This window comes from Clinocottus analis, unplaced genomic scaffold (assembly GCF_023055335.1).
Source record: "Clinocottus analis isolate CAN_PGR_092001 unplaced genomic scaffold, fCliAna1.0.p SCAF_13, whole genome shotgun sequence".
Classification (NCBI taxonomy): Eukaryota; Metazoa; Chordata; class Actinopteri; order Perciformes; family Cottidae; genus Clinocottus; species Clinocottus analis.
The window spans coordinates 17,230,465-17,248,695 of NW_027175854.1; the positions used below are offsets into that span (position 1 = coordinate 17,230,465).

General features: G+C 42.4%; 1 protein-coding gene across 2 annotated transcripts in view; it reads left to right on the forward strand.

Annotated features, from left to right (window-relative positions):
• The first annotated feature begins 330 nt into the window (after positions 1-330).
• Positions 331-18,231, forward strand: part of ap3b1a (adaptor related protein complex 3 subunit beta 1a) — a 49,807-nt gene continuing 31,906 nt past the window's right edge. Inside the window, exons 1-8 of one of the 2 annotated variants that reach the window (XM_068574411.1) lie at positions 331-701; positions 6,773-6,848; positions 6,978-7,052; positions 9,269-9,364; positions 9,478-9,638; positions 10,566-10,632; positions 16,514-16,696; positions 17,414-17,569. In XM_068574411.1, coding sequence (XP_068430512.1) covers positions 580-701; positions 6,773-6,848; positions 6,978-7,052; positions 9,269-9,364; positions 9,478-9,638; positions 10,566-10,632; positions 16,514-16,696; positions 17,414-17,569 — 936 coding nt within the window. In that variant the 5' untranslated portion in view covers positions 331-579. Of the gene's footprint in view, positions 702-5,491; positions 5,696-6,772; positions 6,849-6,977; positions 7,053-9,268; positions 9,365-9,477; positions 9,639-10,565; positions 10,633-16,513; positions 16,697-17,413; positions 17,570-18,231 lie in introns of those variants that run through there. The other variant, XM_068574410.1, reaches the window with a different exon arrangement.

Sequence of the window (18,231 nt, forward strand, 5' to 3'; positions counted from 1 at the left end):
GTATGTTTTATTTTATTATTTAGAGTTGTTGCAATTGCCATTCTGCCATGAGTACTTTTGGTACTTTAAGTATCTTTTGTTGCGAATATGTATTTATTTATTTATTCTTTTAACTCGTCATAAAGTATTCTTTACACAGTGCTTTTACTTTCCTTTTAACAGGCAACGTTTTTGGTAGTTTTACGTAAACAACGTAAGACAAGTACGTAAATTATTCTCATCTTCTCTGATAAGAACCGTTGTTGCCCTGGCAACACAAGGTTCTGGGGGCGTTTCCAGCATAGATCTAAAACGTCTTAGACGCGACATCCGTTACAGGCGCTGTGTGAATCAGCGAAACCGTAGTTTTCTAGTCGCGCTAGATCTACATCTCGTCCTATCATGTGACACCAACTTGTCCAGCTCACACTTCCGGTACTGTATGTGCAAAAAAAAAAAAGTTGGTCGAAATCTTGGAGAAGTTTGGCTTTGCGGGAATTGTATACGTCGCACGCGCACTCCCTTAACGCGTATGAGCAGTTTTGAAAAAGCCGAAGACAACGTCAACACATCAGGGACACTTTTGTTTAAACGCCGAGCATGTCGTCGGTCGCCTTGTACAACGACCAAGGAGGAGCGGAGGCTGCCGTGGAAGCGGGGCTGGAGAGCACCCCGACCTCCACCAGCACCGCCTTTGGACTCTTCAGCTCCGATTTTAAAAAGTAAGCTAGCTTTGCATCTCTGTCCGTTTGCGGTAAAGGTTACACGGTGCCGGGGAACTTCGGCTCGGCTAACTTCCAGCGCGACGTTAGCCGACTTAGAGGAGAAGCCAGCATCATCACCAACAAGCTAGGCAGTGATGGCGACTGACCGTTAACGTTAGCTTATCCCTATTTTAAATGTTTCTTTGACACATATTTTGTTTTATTTCACCCCTGTGGGTTTGCAGTTAACAAGACAGTTCGGTATAAAGTTGCAGAAATACTTATGTTATAAACTCAGTTGGCAGTTTATTTGGTACAACTAGCTAAAACTAATCTCTAACTAGTCTTATACAGCTTTTCTGCAAGAAATCATACTCGTATAAAGGTTATAATAGTACTTTTTTGTTGAAGAAAACGGTTAATATAACTGATCATTTTAAATAAGTTTCATATATTGAAAAGTGTTTCTAATATTTTGCCCACTCAATATAATGTATATATATGAGGGTAAACTAAATCTTAGAAACACCTCTAAGTATATAGCAATAAAGTTCAACACCACCACAAAGTGCAAGGTTGAATCTGCACCTCTTCAAAACAGTTTCCTTCTTGAATGTGAGATTTATTGTAATATCTTGACTTGCTCACCTCCATTCATGTTCACACTAGCTCCTGGAAAACAGATTTGTATGAGCCGTGTGCTTTGGTGTACGCAGCACTTTGGCTCTTTCTTATATGAATTTATGGTGCTGCCTGACACAATAATAAAACCATCGTGTAAACGCACACTTTGCAGCAATAAGTAGCCTATTAACAAATAAGGTCAAACTTAATCTAAACAACATCAAATGAGCAGTCCTCTCAATCAACGTCAGTACGCACAGATTGCCTCATAAAATGTGTAAAGTAGTGATTTTTGCTCCACATATCTGGGTCCAGTTTTAATAAGCAGACAGAAAGTGTCTCTATTTTGGAGAATGAATGTGTTGAGCAAGTCAACGCTGTAAAGTGAGCTTCTTACTTTATTGAAGAAGTCGTATTGTAATCTCTGGTTTAATTTCTATTAATCCACATATTGACAATCAAGTAATTGTTTTACTCCTAAATATTAAAAAACAACATATAACTAAACTATTCTGCACTTTGTTTCACTTATGATTTTGATGTGCATTCAACATAATTTCAGACTACATGTTCATACCATATGGAAATGATACAATACCTCATGCGTTATGATACTGTGGTAAAATGTCTTTTAGTTTCTGAGGGTGTGTTTGATCTTCAGCATTAAAAAAAACTTTATTGATGACTGTAGATGTAATTGTTAGCAGGGATATGTTTCTACTTGTGATCAGCAGTTTATTTATAATCAGTGTCACATGTTGTTCAGAGGTTATTTATACATTAGCACATTAGTACATTAGACTTATATTGAATAGTACAACAAATTAACTCCTTCATCATTAAAACCAGTGACAAAACCAACCAATTAAGACAATTAAGTATTGAAGGAAAATGTCTTTGTTAGGATTTATGATTTAGGCTCTTTCAAAGAAGAGCAGTTGTATTCATATGTAGTAGGAGTTTATAAGCATCATTTCCATATGGTACAACGAGCCTCTCTGTCATTATCTGGCCCAATTGTTGATAAGTTCAGGAAGGGACTGATCTGTACTTGAATTTACATATTCAGAGCTTAAATTCTGTGGGTGTTTTCCAGGTGAAACTGTGAGAAATACTTTAGAGGAGAAGAGGTTTCTTAGTTCCTATATTAACTTCACGTCACGGTTAGCTCGTCAGAACCATGTTTAATTAATTTTTCACTATAAAAGTTGAAACTGGATTGTCAGCATGTTTTTTGAGTTTCATCTCAGAAACCTGCCACTGGAGGGCAGCCAATCATCAGTGCAACCGCTCTCTGCATTTTGTAATTTCTTGTAAAAAGCAAGGTTTTTATGCAGCTTAGCTTCTCTGGGTTGATGCCCGCTGAGTGTTTTAAAGAAAGCATCACACCACAAGAGCTTCACAGGGGTAGATTTTAAGTGCTCAGTCGGTATTTTTTGCACAAAATGCAGGCTTTTATTTGTTAACTCTCACAAGTAATGCTGGCAAACATTTGTTTGAGGTCACACTGCAGTGAGGGATCTCTGCAGCAGGTTAACATGTTGCTGAGTATTGCTAAAGTGAACCTCTTAATCCATCTCACATGACCATCTACTCAGTTTGACGTGGCTAGGTCGTATGTTTCCCGGCATCTAGGCCAAACTGGGTTGACCAGAAAATATAAAGACATGAATGATGCTTCTGTTTGTCCGTCTGACACAATTCACAAAGACCAAGCCTGTAAACCGAGTCTGTTTTAAACAATCTGTGTCTCAGACGAGCTTCGTCCTCCTAAGCATTTTGGTGTGTTGCATATTTGTTAATTAAAAGTTAAGCTTGTTTCAGGACAATAGCTTTTGTTGTTTGAAGCTCCTGCGTGTTTGTCACATGTGAAGGCAACATTCCTGCACTTTAGTTGCCTTAAAGGCGTCTTCTTACTGACTGAAAGCTCTATGCCAGAAACATGTGACCAATTTATTCCATGAGATTCAAGAGATATTTCACTGTCGCTGAGTGGTTTGGTTGTATGTATAAAAAGTTGCATTTAAGCTGCTTTAAAACTTTGGATTTTTATTTTAAACTTCATCTTTCATGACAGGGTTGTTATTTCGGTTGATTGTCATGAATCCCCTGTTTATGTTTTCTATTTTTACGTTCTGTTCTCATCTATTGGCAGAAGTTACAACATTGTACAGTGGAGCAAGTAATAAAGAGTACATGTAGAGGCTGTTTATTTTCACATTTAACTAATGGGTATTTTGACTAAACTAGAGTTGGTGATAGTTAGTTATAGTTGAAAAACTAAGCAAAATGGTTTGGATGCGTTGTATTTAGTTTTAGATAAGTTGGAGAGAGTGGGTTTCCATCAACAACGAGATAATATGGACCTTGTCAACTAGTTTCACAATATCCAGCTGTGAAATCCATCGCCAGTTGTTTCTGATTATCTCACGTGTTACAACTACATGATGAAATTCAAAATATCTGCTGACAACAATGCAGCCCAACTGTCCCTCCCACTTCACTCGGGTGACTTTTGATGAAAAAGCAAAATATAGATCTTATATGTACGATTGACAAAGAATCTTCAAAAACAAAAATTTGCATTGAAATCCAATTTGTTTTGTCTTCAGAAATATAACATCATGGCATTAAACAAGATGGATACACATGTGGCGCATTTGTGATAAATATTCATTAGGAAACTGCCATGAGTAAATTATTTTATAATAAGTCTCATGACGGGAAAAAAAACCTTCATCATCAGCCAGAAAGAGGAAGACGTTTGGCTTTTTGGTGTGTGGAGATGGAGAGCATTGAAACATCAGGATACCGGTCCAAACTTATTATTTTAGATGTTTTTCCTGCGCTGAACTTTACTGTTTTATTCTAACTCGCCACTCTTATAGTGTTGTTTTCAACCAACAGACCCAGTCAGAGACCAGCTGGTAAACACAGAAAAAAAACAATTTACGTACCAAAAACATAGCTAAAAGAGAGGACACATGGCCAGAAAGATAAATGATAATGCTGCTCAATGTCTACTGGATGTTTATGGCAACTGTTTGCTAAAAAATATATGCCATCTCAACTTAATGCTAATATGTCGCTGTTGTGTTTAGCTTGTTTCTGCAGCCTACAGGCGTCCCAAAAGAAGTCAGTTTGTGTCAGTTTTAATAATACTGGATTGTCTGCTCTGTCATTAGACTGCATATATAAATTATTCATTATAAGAACTGTGCTTTTTAAAAAAAATGGTTTATTGTAATTTTGCTTTATTTCAAACTAATTCAAGGTTTGAGATCTGTGATTAAGTCACAAATAGGAGTTTTGTAGTTTTTATTCAAGAAGTAAACTTTGCACCGACCTGCTAAAAATGTCAAAGGTGCTTCGATATTGATGGCGTGATTTCTTTATTGACTTGTGAAAGGGACCGGCGTCTCACAAAAAAAGAGTCTGAAGCAAGTTCTGCAGCGGTCACATCTGTAAGCGTATTTCCTGACATTCAGTCTGGCGCCGTTATCGTTGACGTCGGCCTGTCCGGTTGGCACAGCGCTGCATGCCCCGTCGAGCCGGAGTGGATCATTGTGCCTGTGGAGGTGATGAAAAGTTGCTGTGTGTTTACCCACCAGTGTAGATAAGGCCCTCCTTTTTCCCCTCGAGGGAAGTGGCCACAGTCACACAGAGAACGAGTCACAATCACAGCCGGGAGGCAGGTGAGATATCCACGTTTACTGACAGAGGAAAATCTACAAGTACAGGAAGAACAGAGCAGCAACTTAACAAAGAGTCGACGACATCTGACTGGCAGGTAGTTTCTGAAGAAGTGGACTGCTAGCGCTCCAAGCACGAGTATGACTTCCCTTCAGCGGAGCTGGCGGGGCATCTTGTGACTTTTTTTATTTTATTTTTTTGCCCAAGAGAAGAGGAAGAAAGTCGTGAATGACAGGCACAAAGCCAGTGGAGCCAGTGTGTGTGTTTTTTCTTCTCCCACTTCTCCAACCAGGCACTGACAGCTTTTTGAACGAGTCGAGAAGACAACTGTAAATAAAAAGCCGAGAGAACGGGGCACACAGCCTGAAGGAAAGTAATTATCTGTTTCACTCTTGAGTGTCTTGAAACACAGCCAGTGGGGCTTGTGGACTCTATTGTTGAGACAGCTGACAAACACACACACACACACAGAACGAGTTCTGGTTGTTGAGCGTTTTTTTCTTCTTTTCCGACTGCCGCGGAGTTAAAGCCGGCATGGATGTTGGTTTCTCTTTGCGCTCGGAGGCAGCGGGAGCCATGAGGACAGCGATGATGTCCGCCGAGAACTTACAGCTCACTCTGAAGACCGGGCTCAGTCAGGAAGAGCAGGCCCTCACACACACCCAGAATACACCCAAGGACACGCACAAAGCCGGGTACTGTAGTGACATCACCCACATGGGTCTTTTATTTTATTTTTTTAACCTATTTGGCATTAGCTTTGGTCCAGGTTGTTTCCTCGTTATGTCGGTCAGCTGGAGTCTTTTTTAGAGAAAACATTAAAAGTGAATGTCTCTTTAGTACTTTACATAAAGATATCTTTTAGATATAAGTTTCAGAAGGATTTGGATTGTTGTTCAAAAAGTATAATACAATCTGAGAAGAATTAATTGCAACGGTTTATTTTTTATGATTGATATATTTTGTATTCACAACACGTTATTGCAATTGAGACAAAACTCGACTCTAAAAGGTTCAATCAGGATTTTTGCGGCGGCTCACCGATCGCTGGAATTAGCTTTCTATTTATCGTGTAGCGTCATTGATACTATTCCTAACAACACCGTGTTTAAGTATTCAAATTAATATGATTGGAAGGTGTCGTGAATTGATGAATGTTTATATATTGGACAGACAAAATTCTACTTTCTCTAGAAACACAACTTGTGGTGCGTAATGAGGTTTTTTCTCGCCTGTTTTGCGCCATCTGACCGGCCTTCAGAGAGACGACCGATCGGACCATACTCTGATACTGATATCGATCGGCGGCTTATTGATCACAGCAACCTTACTCTGTGAATCTTTTTCTTAAACACAGCTTTGTTTTGAGGAAAGCGCTAACGGCAGCATGCTAACATTTGCTAGATAGCGCTAAAAAACAAAGTGCAGCTCAGTCTGATTGCAATCAGTTTTGAAGCTATTGGTTCAGGGTCGGCATCCATCACACATCCTGTCTCTGGACGTTGCCTCTCCGTGTTTTAGTCTCTGTGAGATTCGATGTCCTTGCTCTCTGATTCGGTGCATTGTCAGTGTCACCGCTGGGATCATGTTTGGTCTACAGCAGCCGACGTGACCCTGTAATCTGGGAAGCCGACGCAGATGTTGTGCACACGGAGCTTTCACACCACCTTTGGTCAAGCGACTGATCCTGAAACGGATTAATTCAGTTGTTTCTGCGGCGGCGCTGAGTTTGTCCACTAATGTTGTAAGTTACATTGTTTTTCTGTCCTCAGGAATGAAGACCTTAAAGAGATGTTGGAGAGCAACAAGGAGTCGCTCAAACTGGAGGCCATGAAGCGGGTGGTTGGGGTGAGTGCATCTTGGGAAATCACACACGTTCTTTTTTAAAAAACGTCTTCTCTCAGCTGTTTAGTTTGCAAACGGTGGCAAAGACAGCTGGATGAAAGTGCGTTTGTCTGTCGTTCCATTTGTTTTCAGCTGATCGCTCAAGGGAAGAACGCATCCGAGCTGTTTCCCGCTGTGGTGAAGAACGTGGCGAGCAAGAACATCGAGGTATGACGGTATTAAGAAGTGTAAACCATCACTGCTGTTGTCATCTTTACTCCAGTTGGTTGTTGTGATTCATCAGCACGTGTGATCCCTGCGTGACTTTACAAAGAGCACTTCCTCATCCAGAACATGTGGAAACTAATGTGGAAAGCTTTTTCTTTCGTTTGTGTTTCTTTAACTTTGTGTACAAAGTTAAACTGACAAACAAATAAACACAAGATTAAAGCAGTCATTGGCCGCCCAAGAAGAGCTCTTCCTTCTTGCCCTAAACCCTCCCCTCCTTTTTGTTGTTGGAACATTTTCTATTAATTCTCTACTAAATATTCTATTTCTATTTCTCTAGTTCTCACAAGGTAAAGTTGGAATTAAGTCACTTAAACTAGTGATGAAATAAGTAACATAACAATAACAGCAGCTCTCGTTGTGATAATGTCGGCTCCACAGATTTACCCGGCTGTGACCGGATCCCCTTTCATTTTATATTTAGGTTTTGACTCTTCAAAAAACATGAAAACAAGGTGATATTATCTTTTCAATCAACAGCAGCACAACTAGTAGTATCACAAATCATACTCTGCTCCAGCAGCAGCAACGCCACAAACAAATACCGTCAAGAAACTGTGTGTCTGTGTAAAATACATCCTCTAAATCATGGCAAGACTTTGTGCTCAGACGATTCCAGCGAATGACCAAAACACTAAGCAACGGCTCGAGAGGGGTTCCCATGCCCAGAGGCTGTGAATATTGATTAGCAGCGGCGGAATAATCAGGTAGCGTGTGAGCGGGGGGGCCTGGAGCCCGGCGCTGGTGTGCAAGGCATGCAGCCGAAGCAACTCTTGGCGGGGTGGAGGGGGGGTGGAGCAGGTGGGTGGATGTAATTGGCAGCAGAGAGCCCACAGTCACGTCTCCTCTCTCCCACCTCGTATACACCAGCTGCTAAGGTAGAGCCAGTCTCTCTCTCTCGGCTCCCTCTACACTTTACTCACCTTTTTTTTTTTAGCATACCTCTCTAAAAATGGCCTCTCCTCTTCTTCCCCTACCTTCTTCTCTTCTCTCGTTGCCGCCGTGAGCAGCCATTGATCCGCGCTAATTAGAAAACAGCGCGAGAGCATGCAGGTTATTGACCGACGTACGCGTGATTTAATACCGGCGCGCTTTATTTTCTTTAATCGCCGCCGCTCGCCATTTCAACACCACACGCGCCGTACGCGATTGTGCGCACGCTGTGGCATTTTTGGGCAGTTTGAATGCACGAGAAAGTGACAAGAAGAGAGAATATGCGATGGATGAAGTCTCATTTGCTGCCGTGCACGTTGCAGAGCCCTTAATCGCAGGCTTGAAAATGAAATCAGTCGGGTGCTTTGTGGTCAAAGAAACCAGATCCTTGAGGGCAGATGGGTTGTGCCTCCCTTTTTATAGTGAGTAATGCCATTAATTCCAGCGGTAATGACCAGAACGATGATGGAGAACTGTGGTGCACTGCTGCAGGTCAATACTCGCCGCATTAGAAAGCATGGGGCTGATTACGAACTAAACTCTTGGTGATTGTACCTGAGATGTAACCTTAACCCTGACCTCCACCTTAAATCAGCTCCAGAATGAAATTATAAATACTTCCTGAAGTAAATCATAATTTCTCATGACCCACGTTTTATTCCAGTTCCATTATTTATGAGCCTGCACTCCTCAAGGCTCAAATCCGCTCTGCTAGTTCTGCATTTGTAGTTTCCCCCCCCTCGACTTGCTGATGTGAGTCAGCAGACGAGCAAACCTTCGGCCTCCAGTTAAACTCGTCGGCTAGCCGGACAAATATTATCTCAGGCTTTCCTGTGAGAAAAAGGAGCGTGGCGCTGTAAAAAAACGCAAATAAACGGCAAACAGCGACGCAAATAACGCCACAACGGGAAAGTCCAGAGTTGAGTCTGCGGCTCGAGACACCGAGACGGGACAGCTTTCTTTCTACTCCTTGAAATAATAAACTAAAATGTCCCCGCAGAAGAACTGAACTCAGAGGACACGCTTCCTGACGTTTCATTCCTTATTGTTCATTTTAGTCTTTATAGCTGCACTCTTTGATGTAATAAACAACCTTGCACATAAACCTGCTGAACTTTTAGAACGCAGCTGGTTTCCTCACACCGCACCTCCCAATGTGCTGCTTTGATTTCCCCTTACAGCTGCTTTAATTTATTGCTGTTTGATGTGATTGTCCTTCTCAGCTAAAGAAGCTTGTGTATGTGTACCTGGTGAGGTACGCAGAAGAGCAGCAGGACCTGGCGCTGCTGTCCATCAGCACCTTCCAGCGGGCCCTGAAGGTATCCTTTCTCTCTTCATCATAACTCACATGGTCTTGTAACACGGTCTCCATTCAATGCAACACACAAATGTGTGCGCGTGTGTTTTATTTTCTCCTGCATCTCCGTGGCAGGAGCCGAACCAGTTCATCCGGGCCAGCGCGCTGAGGGTTTTGTCCAGCATCCGGGTCTCCATCATCGTCCCCATCATGATGCTGGCCATCAAGGAGGCGGCGGCCGACATGTCCCCGTACGTCAGGAAGACGTCGGCCCACGCGATCCAGAAGCTCTACAGGTAACAGGGTTGTTTTTTTTTGCAGCTGCAACGCGAGCTCAGACGCAGCGGCTGCACCCCGTCAGCTCGGCCACCTCACCCACCCATTCCTGAGTAGAGTCTTGTTGATTCAAGGGGTTTTGCCCTGCAGTTATCTCGTTTTTATCAGACTGCCGTGGATCAAAGAACGACTGAATAGTGCTTCAAATATGAGCAAACGAGTAAAACTGAACTTGACTGGATCGGTTGCATATTTTGATATGTAAGGTTGATATCAGGTGGTTATTTTTTTTTAGAGCCTTGTCCGTAATCTCACCTTTTTTACGATGTAGTATATATGATGCACTATAACAACGGTTATTTTCATTTATCCTTAAAATAACAGTCACTTATATCTCAGTATTTCATTCATATTAGTCAAGAGAACAAGTTTGGATCATTATTTTAGACGTAAACTTTTAGAAAACCCTCACAGGGTGAAGGCACGACGAGGACGAGGCTTTACTCTTCCCTCTCGGTGAGGAGGAAACAAAATTAGAAGCTTATTAGTTTTTTTATGATGGTAGAAAATCGAATAAAAAATGCGGAATACAGACAAAGAAATGCATTAAAAGTATGTGATGCAATATTGAAATGAAATAATCTGTTAAAAATTCATTGTTTCACACAAGCTTCCTGCAGTTCTTGCGTCCACTATTGTTCTGATTTGAATATAACGAGACGTATATCGCTTAGTCAGTTTACTCCATGGCAGTCACTGCCCACTTCTTCTCACTGCCCTCTATAAATACATAAGGTCAGAGCATAAAACATGCTCATTGAGCTACGATGTGACCCTCTGCATCGTGAGGACGTGATTTAATTTGCGAGTCCATCAAGTGTTCATGTTCTGCCAGTGGTTAACATTCCTCAAGTCAACAGTTTTGTCGCTCTCTCCCTCGTCTTCAGCCTGGATCCGGACCAGAAAGAGCAGCTGATCGAAGTGATCGAGAAACTCCTGAAAGACAAAAGCACCGTAAGTACCGGCTGAGCTCCTCTGTGAGGTTCACGGCGACCACTGGAGGGCGCCGCAGTCAAGCGGTTCTCCCCGTCCCACAGCTCATTCGGCAATGCCATGGTTTGTTAACACCCACTTAAACCCACACATCTTCAGATGCTCCTTGTTAAGTGTCCATTTGGTGGGAATTTTCCCACTGATGCTAGTGTCAGCTTAATTTTTCTCAAAGGCCAACTTCTTTTTTTCTCTCTCTCTCTTGCACAACTGGACCGTAAATGAGTCGGATTCTTAAATTCTGTGTTTAGGCCCAGTCGGACACACAAACAGCCCATTTAGAAGTCAGCCGGCAGCTCATTCATTTGAGCAGGTCACAGTGAATACTGACGATGTTTAAATGCCAAATTTCAAATATGCAGACGTTGGCGAGGGAATGCAGAGTACGCCGCGCTTGTACGTGCGAGTCATGCACAGTTTGCCTCGATTATGTATTCATAGCGTATACCTGTCATTATGCAAACAAAACAAAGCGGCTTAGGCCAGAGAGGGGGGGGGTTGTGGTTGGGGTTGGAAACCCCGGTACCAGATGCATAGCATATTTAGCCTCAGACGCTAACGAAGACAGATGACTTCTCCCCCTATTGGAGCTCACATTGTGAGGCTGTGGAGGGAGAGAGAGGGCACTATCAGTTGGTGATAAATGGTGAAAAACCCAAACATACATGGAAAGCTTCTTTTTTTTAGCATATAGAAGATCGTCAGTGTTCTTTCCATTTTTTAAAAAAATATATGCTGATCTTCCATGTAAAGGTGCTCCTTCAGTGCCGTCGTCATTTAGCTTAACGCAAAGGGAACATCTCAAATTTCACACATAGCAAAGGTCAGTTCACGAGTCTGCACAGACTATATATATATATATATATATATATATATATATATATATATATATATATATATATATATATATATAAATACAGAAATGTCTTCTGTATGTCTGTGTCTGCAGCGGTTTTGTCAAGTCTGAGAGAATAACCGCTGATGATGTCATGAGGGTTATTCTCAATTTGTGCCTGCAGACTTCAAATGTTGAACAGAAAGCTGTGTGAGTGGGATGAAGGGAGGAAAATACTTTCTTGGCTGCATTATACTTCATGCTGGGAACTTTTGCACAATCCTTTGTCAACATTTTATACATTCCTGCACAATATACTCTATTCTAGATTTATATATATTCTCTTGCTGGGTTTACCCAAATGCACCAAAACACTAATCTGATTAAAATGTAAAAACAACTTCGTGTTATATTTGAAACAATAGCACAGCAGCTGTGTAGCACATCCAACCAAAAACACAGAGAATTAAGTAAATAGGATAAAATAATGAAAATAAACAAATAGACCAAAAAAATAAAATTGACAGAGTACTTAGTTTTTGCTATTTTTCTTGCAACTTTGTGCAAGTATTTCATTAATAATATGTTTTCCTATTCATTGTCTCTGTTAACTTGATTGCTTTGGCTCTGCTGAGGTGTTTGAAATTCAATAAATAATAAAATAAGCTAGTATGAATTAACATTGCATAAATAATAGGCTATTAATTGACTCCAGGTTAACGCGGGGGCTTGATCCAACATTGGGCGGGAGGCCATCTATTACTCTGATACATATATTGTATACCTGGTGGGTTTACCTGTACGACATTCATAGCATTAATATGCAAACAACTCTTCACGACTAAAGAATCAGAGGGTCGATGTCGCCCTGAGAATAGAATGAAGTCACCCGCCGCCGGCTCAGCAGTCGCCATGTTGAGAGCCGTGTGGAGGCAATAGATACGCCCTGAATTTACTTTTTTAACGTCGCCTCGGTTCCATCAAAGTGTCCTTGCGTATTACATACTGCATGCTAACTACTCAATCAGTGCTGCACGCTGCCCACTGGATTAAAGACTAATGCTTCAATTCATTGTACTCAGAATTTGGTGGGGGAACAATACGGAGAAATGCAGCGGAGCGGTCAGAGATTTATCCACCGTTTCGCCGACAATAAACACGCCTGACGTCACAGGAACATGGCGGCGAACCGGTTGTAGCTGCCATTTCCATTTCCTTTGAGTATTGTACATATTTGTACACTATATTTGTGTGGATCACATGTTCACGCATCGGTCACGACTTTACCGCTGAATGACGCAAAGCGGGTGTCACAAATATAAATCTACATATTCGGCAAATTATTAAACATTTTAGTTCTAAATTTGTTTTCCACGTTACGTGTATGAGCGTCTGCAAAGAAAAACACTGTAACCTTCACGTCGCTTGCCAACATTTCTAATAATTTTGTCCAACGGTTAATTATTTAAACCGTCTGTGACGCTATGAAGAATTGCAATGCATTTTGGGTATTCTCTGTAAACTCATGTCTCGTACTCAGAAATTCTTGCTAATCCACTTCTTGCAGACACAATATCCTCAGACTATGCAGCTGGAAAGCAGCACTATCTTAATTTCACCTCATTCTTACAATGAATCTTATTTTAACATATTATTTGATGTCTATTATTACACCCGAGCTTGTCCCGCAAAAATACGTCCTGTTAAAAGACACCTTCCTGCCAGCTTTCCAGACATCTTTAATGAATATTTTGACTGCAAAGCAGTGACTTAATTTAGGGAGACGCTCGTTAGCCGATGTCACCGCAGGAGACGGAAACATTTGGTTATTGTTCCAGTCCGTGTCGCCGTCCCGGCCGCCTGACATTTACCTTTACAGATGCGCCCGTTTGGTTAAATGGCTGTGACACACGGCGAGCTGCTTATAAGGCAGGGTGGTTTAAAGAGAAGATGGGGGAAAGGCCTGATGACAGAGACAACATAGGAGTTTGTGCAGCTGTTTTACCGTGATGGATCTATTATCCAGCCATTACAAGATAAATGATCGATCCCTCCCACCACCACACCCCCCTGCACCTTCTGCAAAATTGAAATGAGAACCGAAAGGAGGGGCGGAGGCTGGAAGGAGCGGCGTGTAGTATGATCAGGGGGCTAGGTGAGATGCCCATTAATTTAAGAGGAAAAAAAGGGAGGGAGGAGGAAGAGAGCGGGAGCGAAGGGAGGATAGGCCGACCCCGCGCCGCGCCATCAATCAAAAAGGCGCACGTTGTCTCTGGCGTGATGACCCAGCACTCTCTGCCTCTCTGGCACCCTAATTAGAATTCATAGCAAAATAGATGCAAGGAAACGGTTTGGGCCCTTCATAATTTTATAGGAAATTTATTGTTATTAGAAGAACCATTTGCTTAGTGTGATTTTTCCATTACCGGCTTGTCACGCAGGGTAGATAATATGGTCGGGGGGGAGGGGGGGGAGGCGGTGTATGAACTCCATAGATTGGGGTGTCAGTTTTGTTGATGGTGCATGTAGTTTACCTTGGAGCTGTGTCTAATGGGGGAAGTTGGTGGGAGAATGCACAAAGCCTTGCAGCAGCATCCACGTGCTCGGAGACGGGGCTGCCTGTAATGGCCTCGGAGACAGCCGAGGGCCTTGGGAAGGGTGAAAATGCACGCCGCCGGTACGCGCTGAAAATATACAGTATATTCTAATTGACTGCTTTGAGTGTGTTTACCCGCAGTAGATATTAACTGAAGGGACCAGCTGTGCTTCGAGCTGCTATGAAGCTACTTAAACATATGTACAAGCCATGATTTTGTTTTAAATGTACATCGGTCCCTGAAAACACTTTACATTGGAACTACTTTGGTTTGAATCGTTTTTTGTGATTGTCCAAATGAAATCTCTCTGCTTTGTTTCCTGCGGTTTTGAAGCCTAGAGTTCGGCATTTTGGCCGTCACCATCTTGGCTTTTTGCAACCACCACAACCATGTCAATCACCTTGTAGCCCCGCCCCTAAAGCGTCCCCTGCTTTATGGTCTGTTTGACTCTAAATGAGCATAATTTACTGAATGAACATCGTGCTGTATAGAAGAAGACTTGAAGGCAGAGATTGAGACACAAACTCATGTTTTAAATGTTTACTGAGGGAATACATCGAGTCATTTTCTCCTAGACTTCTATAAGTCGCCCCCTGGTGGTCAGGAGAGAGAATGCAGGCTGAAGACGCTTCATTGGCTTCACTCAACAGAACCAAAAGCTTGCCGCCTGGTTTGGCTTCAGAGATCTCAGAGACGGATGTCTTGAAATGCAATTTGCGTAACTCTTCTGATCCACGTTTTTAATCAAAGTGATTGAAAACAACATTGTGTCCAGCTTCTCTTCACTAAAAAGAGGTAAACTTGCTCAGTAAATTAATCGCATACAATCATAAATGCAAGAAAATGCCTGTTTTCAAGTCCAGGTTATGCTTTTGTGGAACGTAATATTACATGAGCCAGTTTATCTGCTTGAGTTGGTTCTCTCAGATTAATCCGGTTTATTTCCATGAAACATAATTTATCCTGCTGTAGACAAATAGAATAGATAAAAGAGACTCATTCGGTGCAGCTTTAACATACTGTGATGTTTGTACTCATCATGACATAAACTGTATGTCCTCACATTAATACTACTAATGTATGCAGAGGCATGCCAGTGTACGTAATTGCAAATCTCCATTCAGGTGATACTTACAAATATATAATTATTTTCTTAATAATTTCAGTAGCTGACAAGATGTCTTGGCTGTCAGTAGATAAGCACTCAGTTTCAGTTTATTAGGTACACCCAGATGAAACTAATGCAGTCTAAAACGACGATAAATCCTCCCTTCATGAAGGTTCATTCAAGATGTTGATTAATCTGGAGAGCGTCGTAACTATATTGCATTATACAGAGATGCATTTCTGTTATTTAGCCTTCCCTCATTGATGTAAATGTGTTGGACATAACAATACAAACACCCCTCACGAAGACGCAACATGAATGAAATGATCCAAAATTACCACACGGTTAAATCCACATCTCTCTGAAACACGGTCCTGTGGCACTGTTGGTATTAAGCTAACTTAAGCTAGCTTAAGTTAGCTTAAACTAGCTTAATACCAACAGTGTAAAACCATAACATGCAGTTTTTTGATCCTCCAGCGATCCGGAGTTGGTGTGTGAACGTCACCCGCTTTTAAAGCTCCAGATCTATCAGAGAATCTACAGACAGCAGCCGTGCACACACACACACACACACACACACACACACACACACACACACTCACACACACACGCACACAATCAATGCAGGCTCATGACAATGCTGATGGGTAAATGCACCGGGTCCCCACAGGGCCACCGAGGGGCCAGAAGGCTTTAATTGGGAAGACCAGATTCTGCTCCCTCTCTCTTCTTCTTCTTCTTCACCCTCGCCTGCCCATGGTAATGGTGTTTGCATATTAATACGCCGCCATGTCACTCACTCAGTCTCGCAGACAGTCAAGTGAGCCAGCATGCAGCGGCGGTTGTGTGTGTGTGTGTGTGTGTTTTGTACCTACGAGGTATAATTTACGAGAAGAATATGAGAAACATTCATAGATTCTTTCATCGTGTAAAATAAGTGAGTTAAAACTTGAAGCGCTTCCTTCTAATGATCAACTAACTACTTAGAGGCTGAACTCTGCATATTGTAATCAAAGTGGTAAATTGGTATTGTGTTTTTTTTTAAAGTGTAATAATAGTGCTCTTCTTTCCGATGGTCACATCTGTTAACCAGCTTTTTATTTCCCTCGAGTCTTTATCTTACAGCTTTTTTTTAAAGAGCCAAAGCATTTGTTCAATTTGTCTGACAAAACGGCTTCACATCCTTTCAACTCCCATTAACTCCGGCGTTAATGCCGGAGAGGAAGGAATACGAAAACGGCCGCGTTTCCCCTCGCGAGTTCTCATTCCCGCTTCTTCTTCTTCGTTGGTGTCTGCGTGCAGCTGGTGGCCGGCAGCGTTGTTGTGGCGTTCGAGGAGGTGTGCCCGGATCGCATCGACCTGATCCACAAGAACTACAGGAAGCTGTGCAACCTGTTGGTGGACGTGGAGGAGTGGGGCCAGGTGGTCATCATCTCCATGCTGACGCGCTACGCCAGGACGCAGTTCACCAGCCCCTGGAAGGAGGTGAGCCCGCCCCCCAAAACCTCACCGAAACGGACCCAAATGCTTAAAGTGACAACGTATATTTACCTTTACTTTGCTAGTAAGCCGGCTGCACAGACATCATCACAGTTATTTGAAGATGCACATAAAAACATCATCAGGATATATTTCTCTGCATGACTCATACAGAAGAACAACTCTGGAGATACTTTAATAGTTAAACAAATCCCATCAATGAGCCTCCCTGTGTGTCTTCACCATGAACAAACACACACCCTGTAGCTTGTTTTGGCTCCCACAAACACACACTGGAACGTGTGGATTAATTCGCCGCTGAAAATAGTCCCCAATAATAATATTCCTGTTTTTTTTTGGATGAGTCTACAGTAAAACGTTTGCAAATTAGCCTTTTTTTTAAAAGACAAATTCACCAAAGTGTATCCATCCACAGTGTAAAATAGTCCTTAAATTCTCCTCCTGTTTGAGTTTGCTGAAGACTATAGTGCCCGACTGTTTTGGGAGAATGTTGAATAACACTATTAATTTCTGTGTGAAACTAGTTTCTGGGGAAATGTGTAATGGCTCTAAACAAGAGACGGTAATTGTTTTTTGAGTCCCTGAAAAACACTGTTTTCATAAGTGAAATAGTGCCAATATAAAGTATTTAACAACTCTGCGTCCCCTTCGGTTTCCTCCATCCATCCGCTGACGTATTGTGCTTTTTTCCCGGCGCTTCAGGGCGCCACGTTCGACGAGAACAACGAGAAGGCGTTCTACGAGTCCGACTCCGAGGACAAGAAAGACCAGACGGAGGAGACGAACTACGTCATGGATCCAGATCACCGGCTGCTGCTCAGGAACACCAAACCTCTGCTGCAGAGCAGGAACACGGCTGTGAGTCCACCGGACGCTCGAACACAGACACACACACACAGTAGTCGAGCCAGAAGGAGCAGGTGTGTTAGCTTGTGTGTGTGTGTGCTGCTTTTTAAGCTGTTCAGAGATATAAACATCGATCAAAGGCTCTGCTCGTAGTCTCAGAGATAAAAGCTCCACTAAAACTGGTTTAGTCTCGTTTGGATGGATAAACACTTTCAAACTCTCTTCCCAGCAGTGATGCATTTTTTTTTTTTGAGATACTTTTTCATACACAAATGCAACGTGCACACAACATAAAATTGGTTAATGCACACACACACACACACACACACACACACACACACACACACACAGCTGTAGTGCAGAACAATAAAGCCGATAACAAACACAGCGAGTGCAGAACTCCATCACCCAGGAGCCTCAAGGTCTCTGTCGCCGTGCGGCAGCGCAGAAGAAAAAATGCTCCCAAATGAAAGCGTTGATTAAAATGTGACACCCGACAAACACGATGACGTCGTCCATCTTCATAGCGACGCCTGAACCCTTTTCCTTCCGCCTGCAACGATGGACACACGTCCGCCCGCTATTTAAAGCCCCGCTGAAAGATTACCCTCCTGGAGTCACGTCACGGACGCCTTTTTGTAGAAAAATACACGTGAAGGAATTTTATTTCAGCT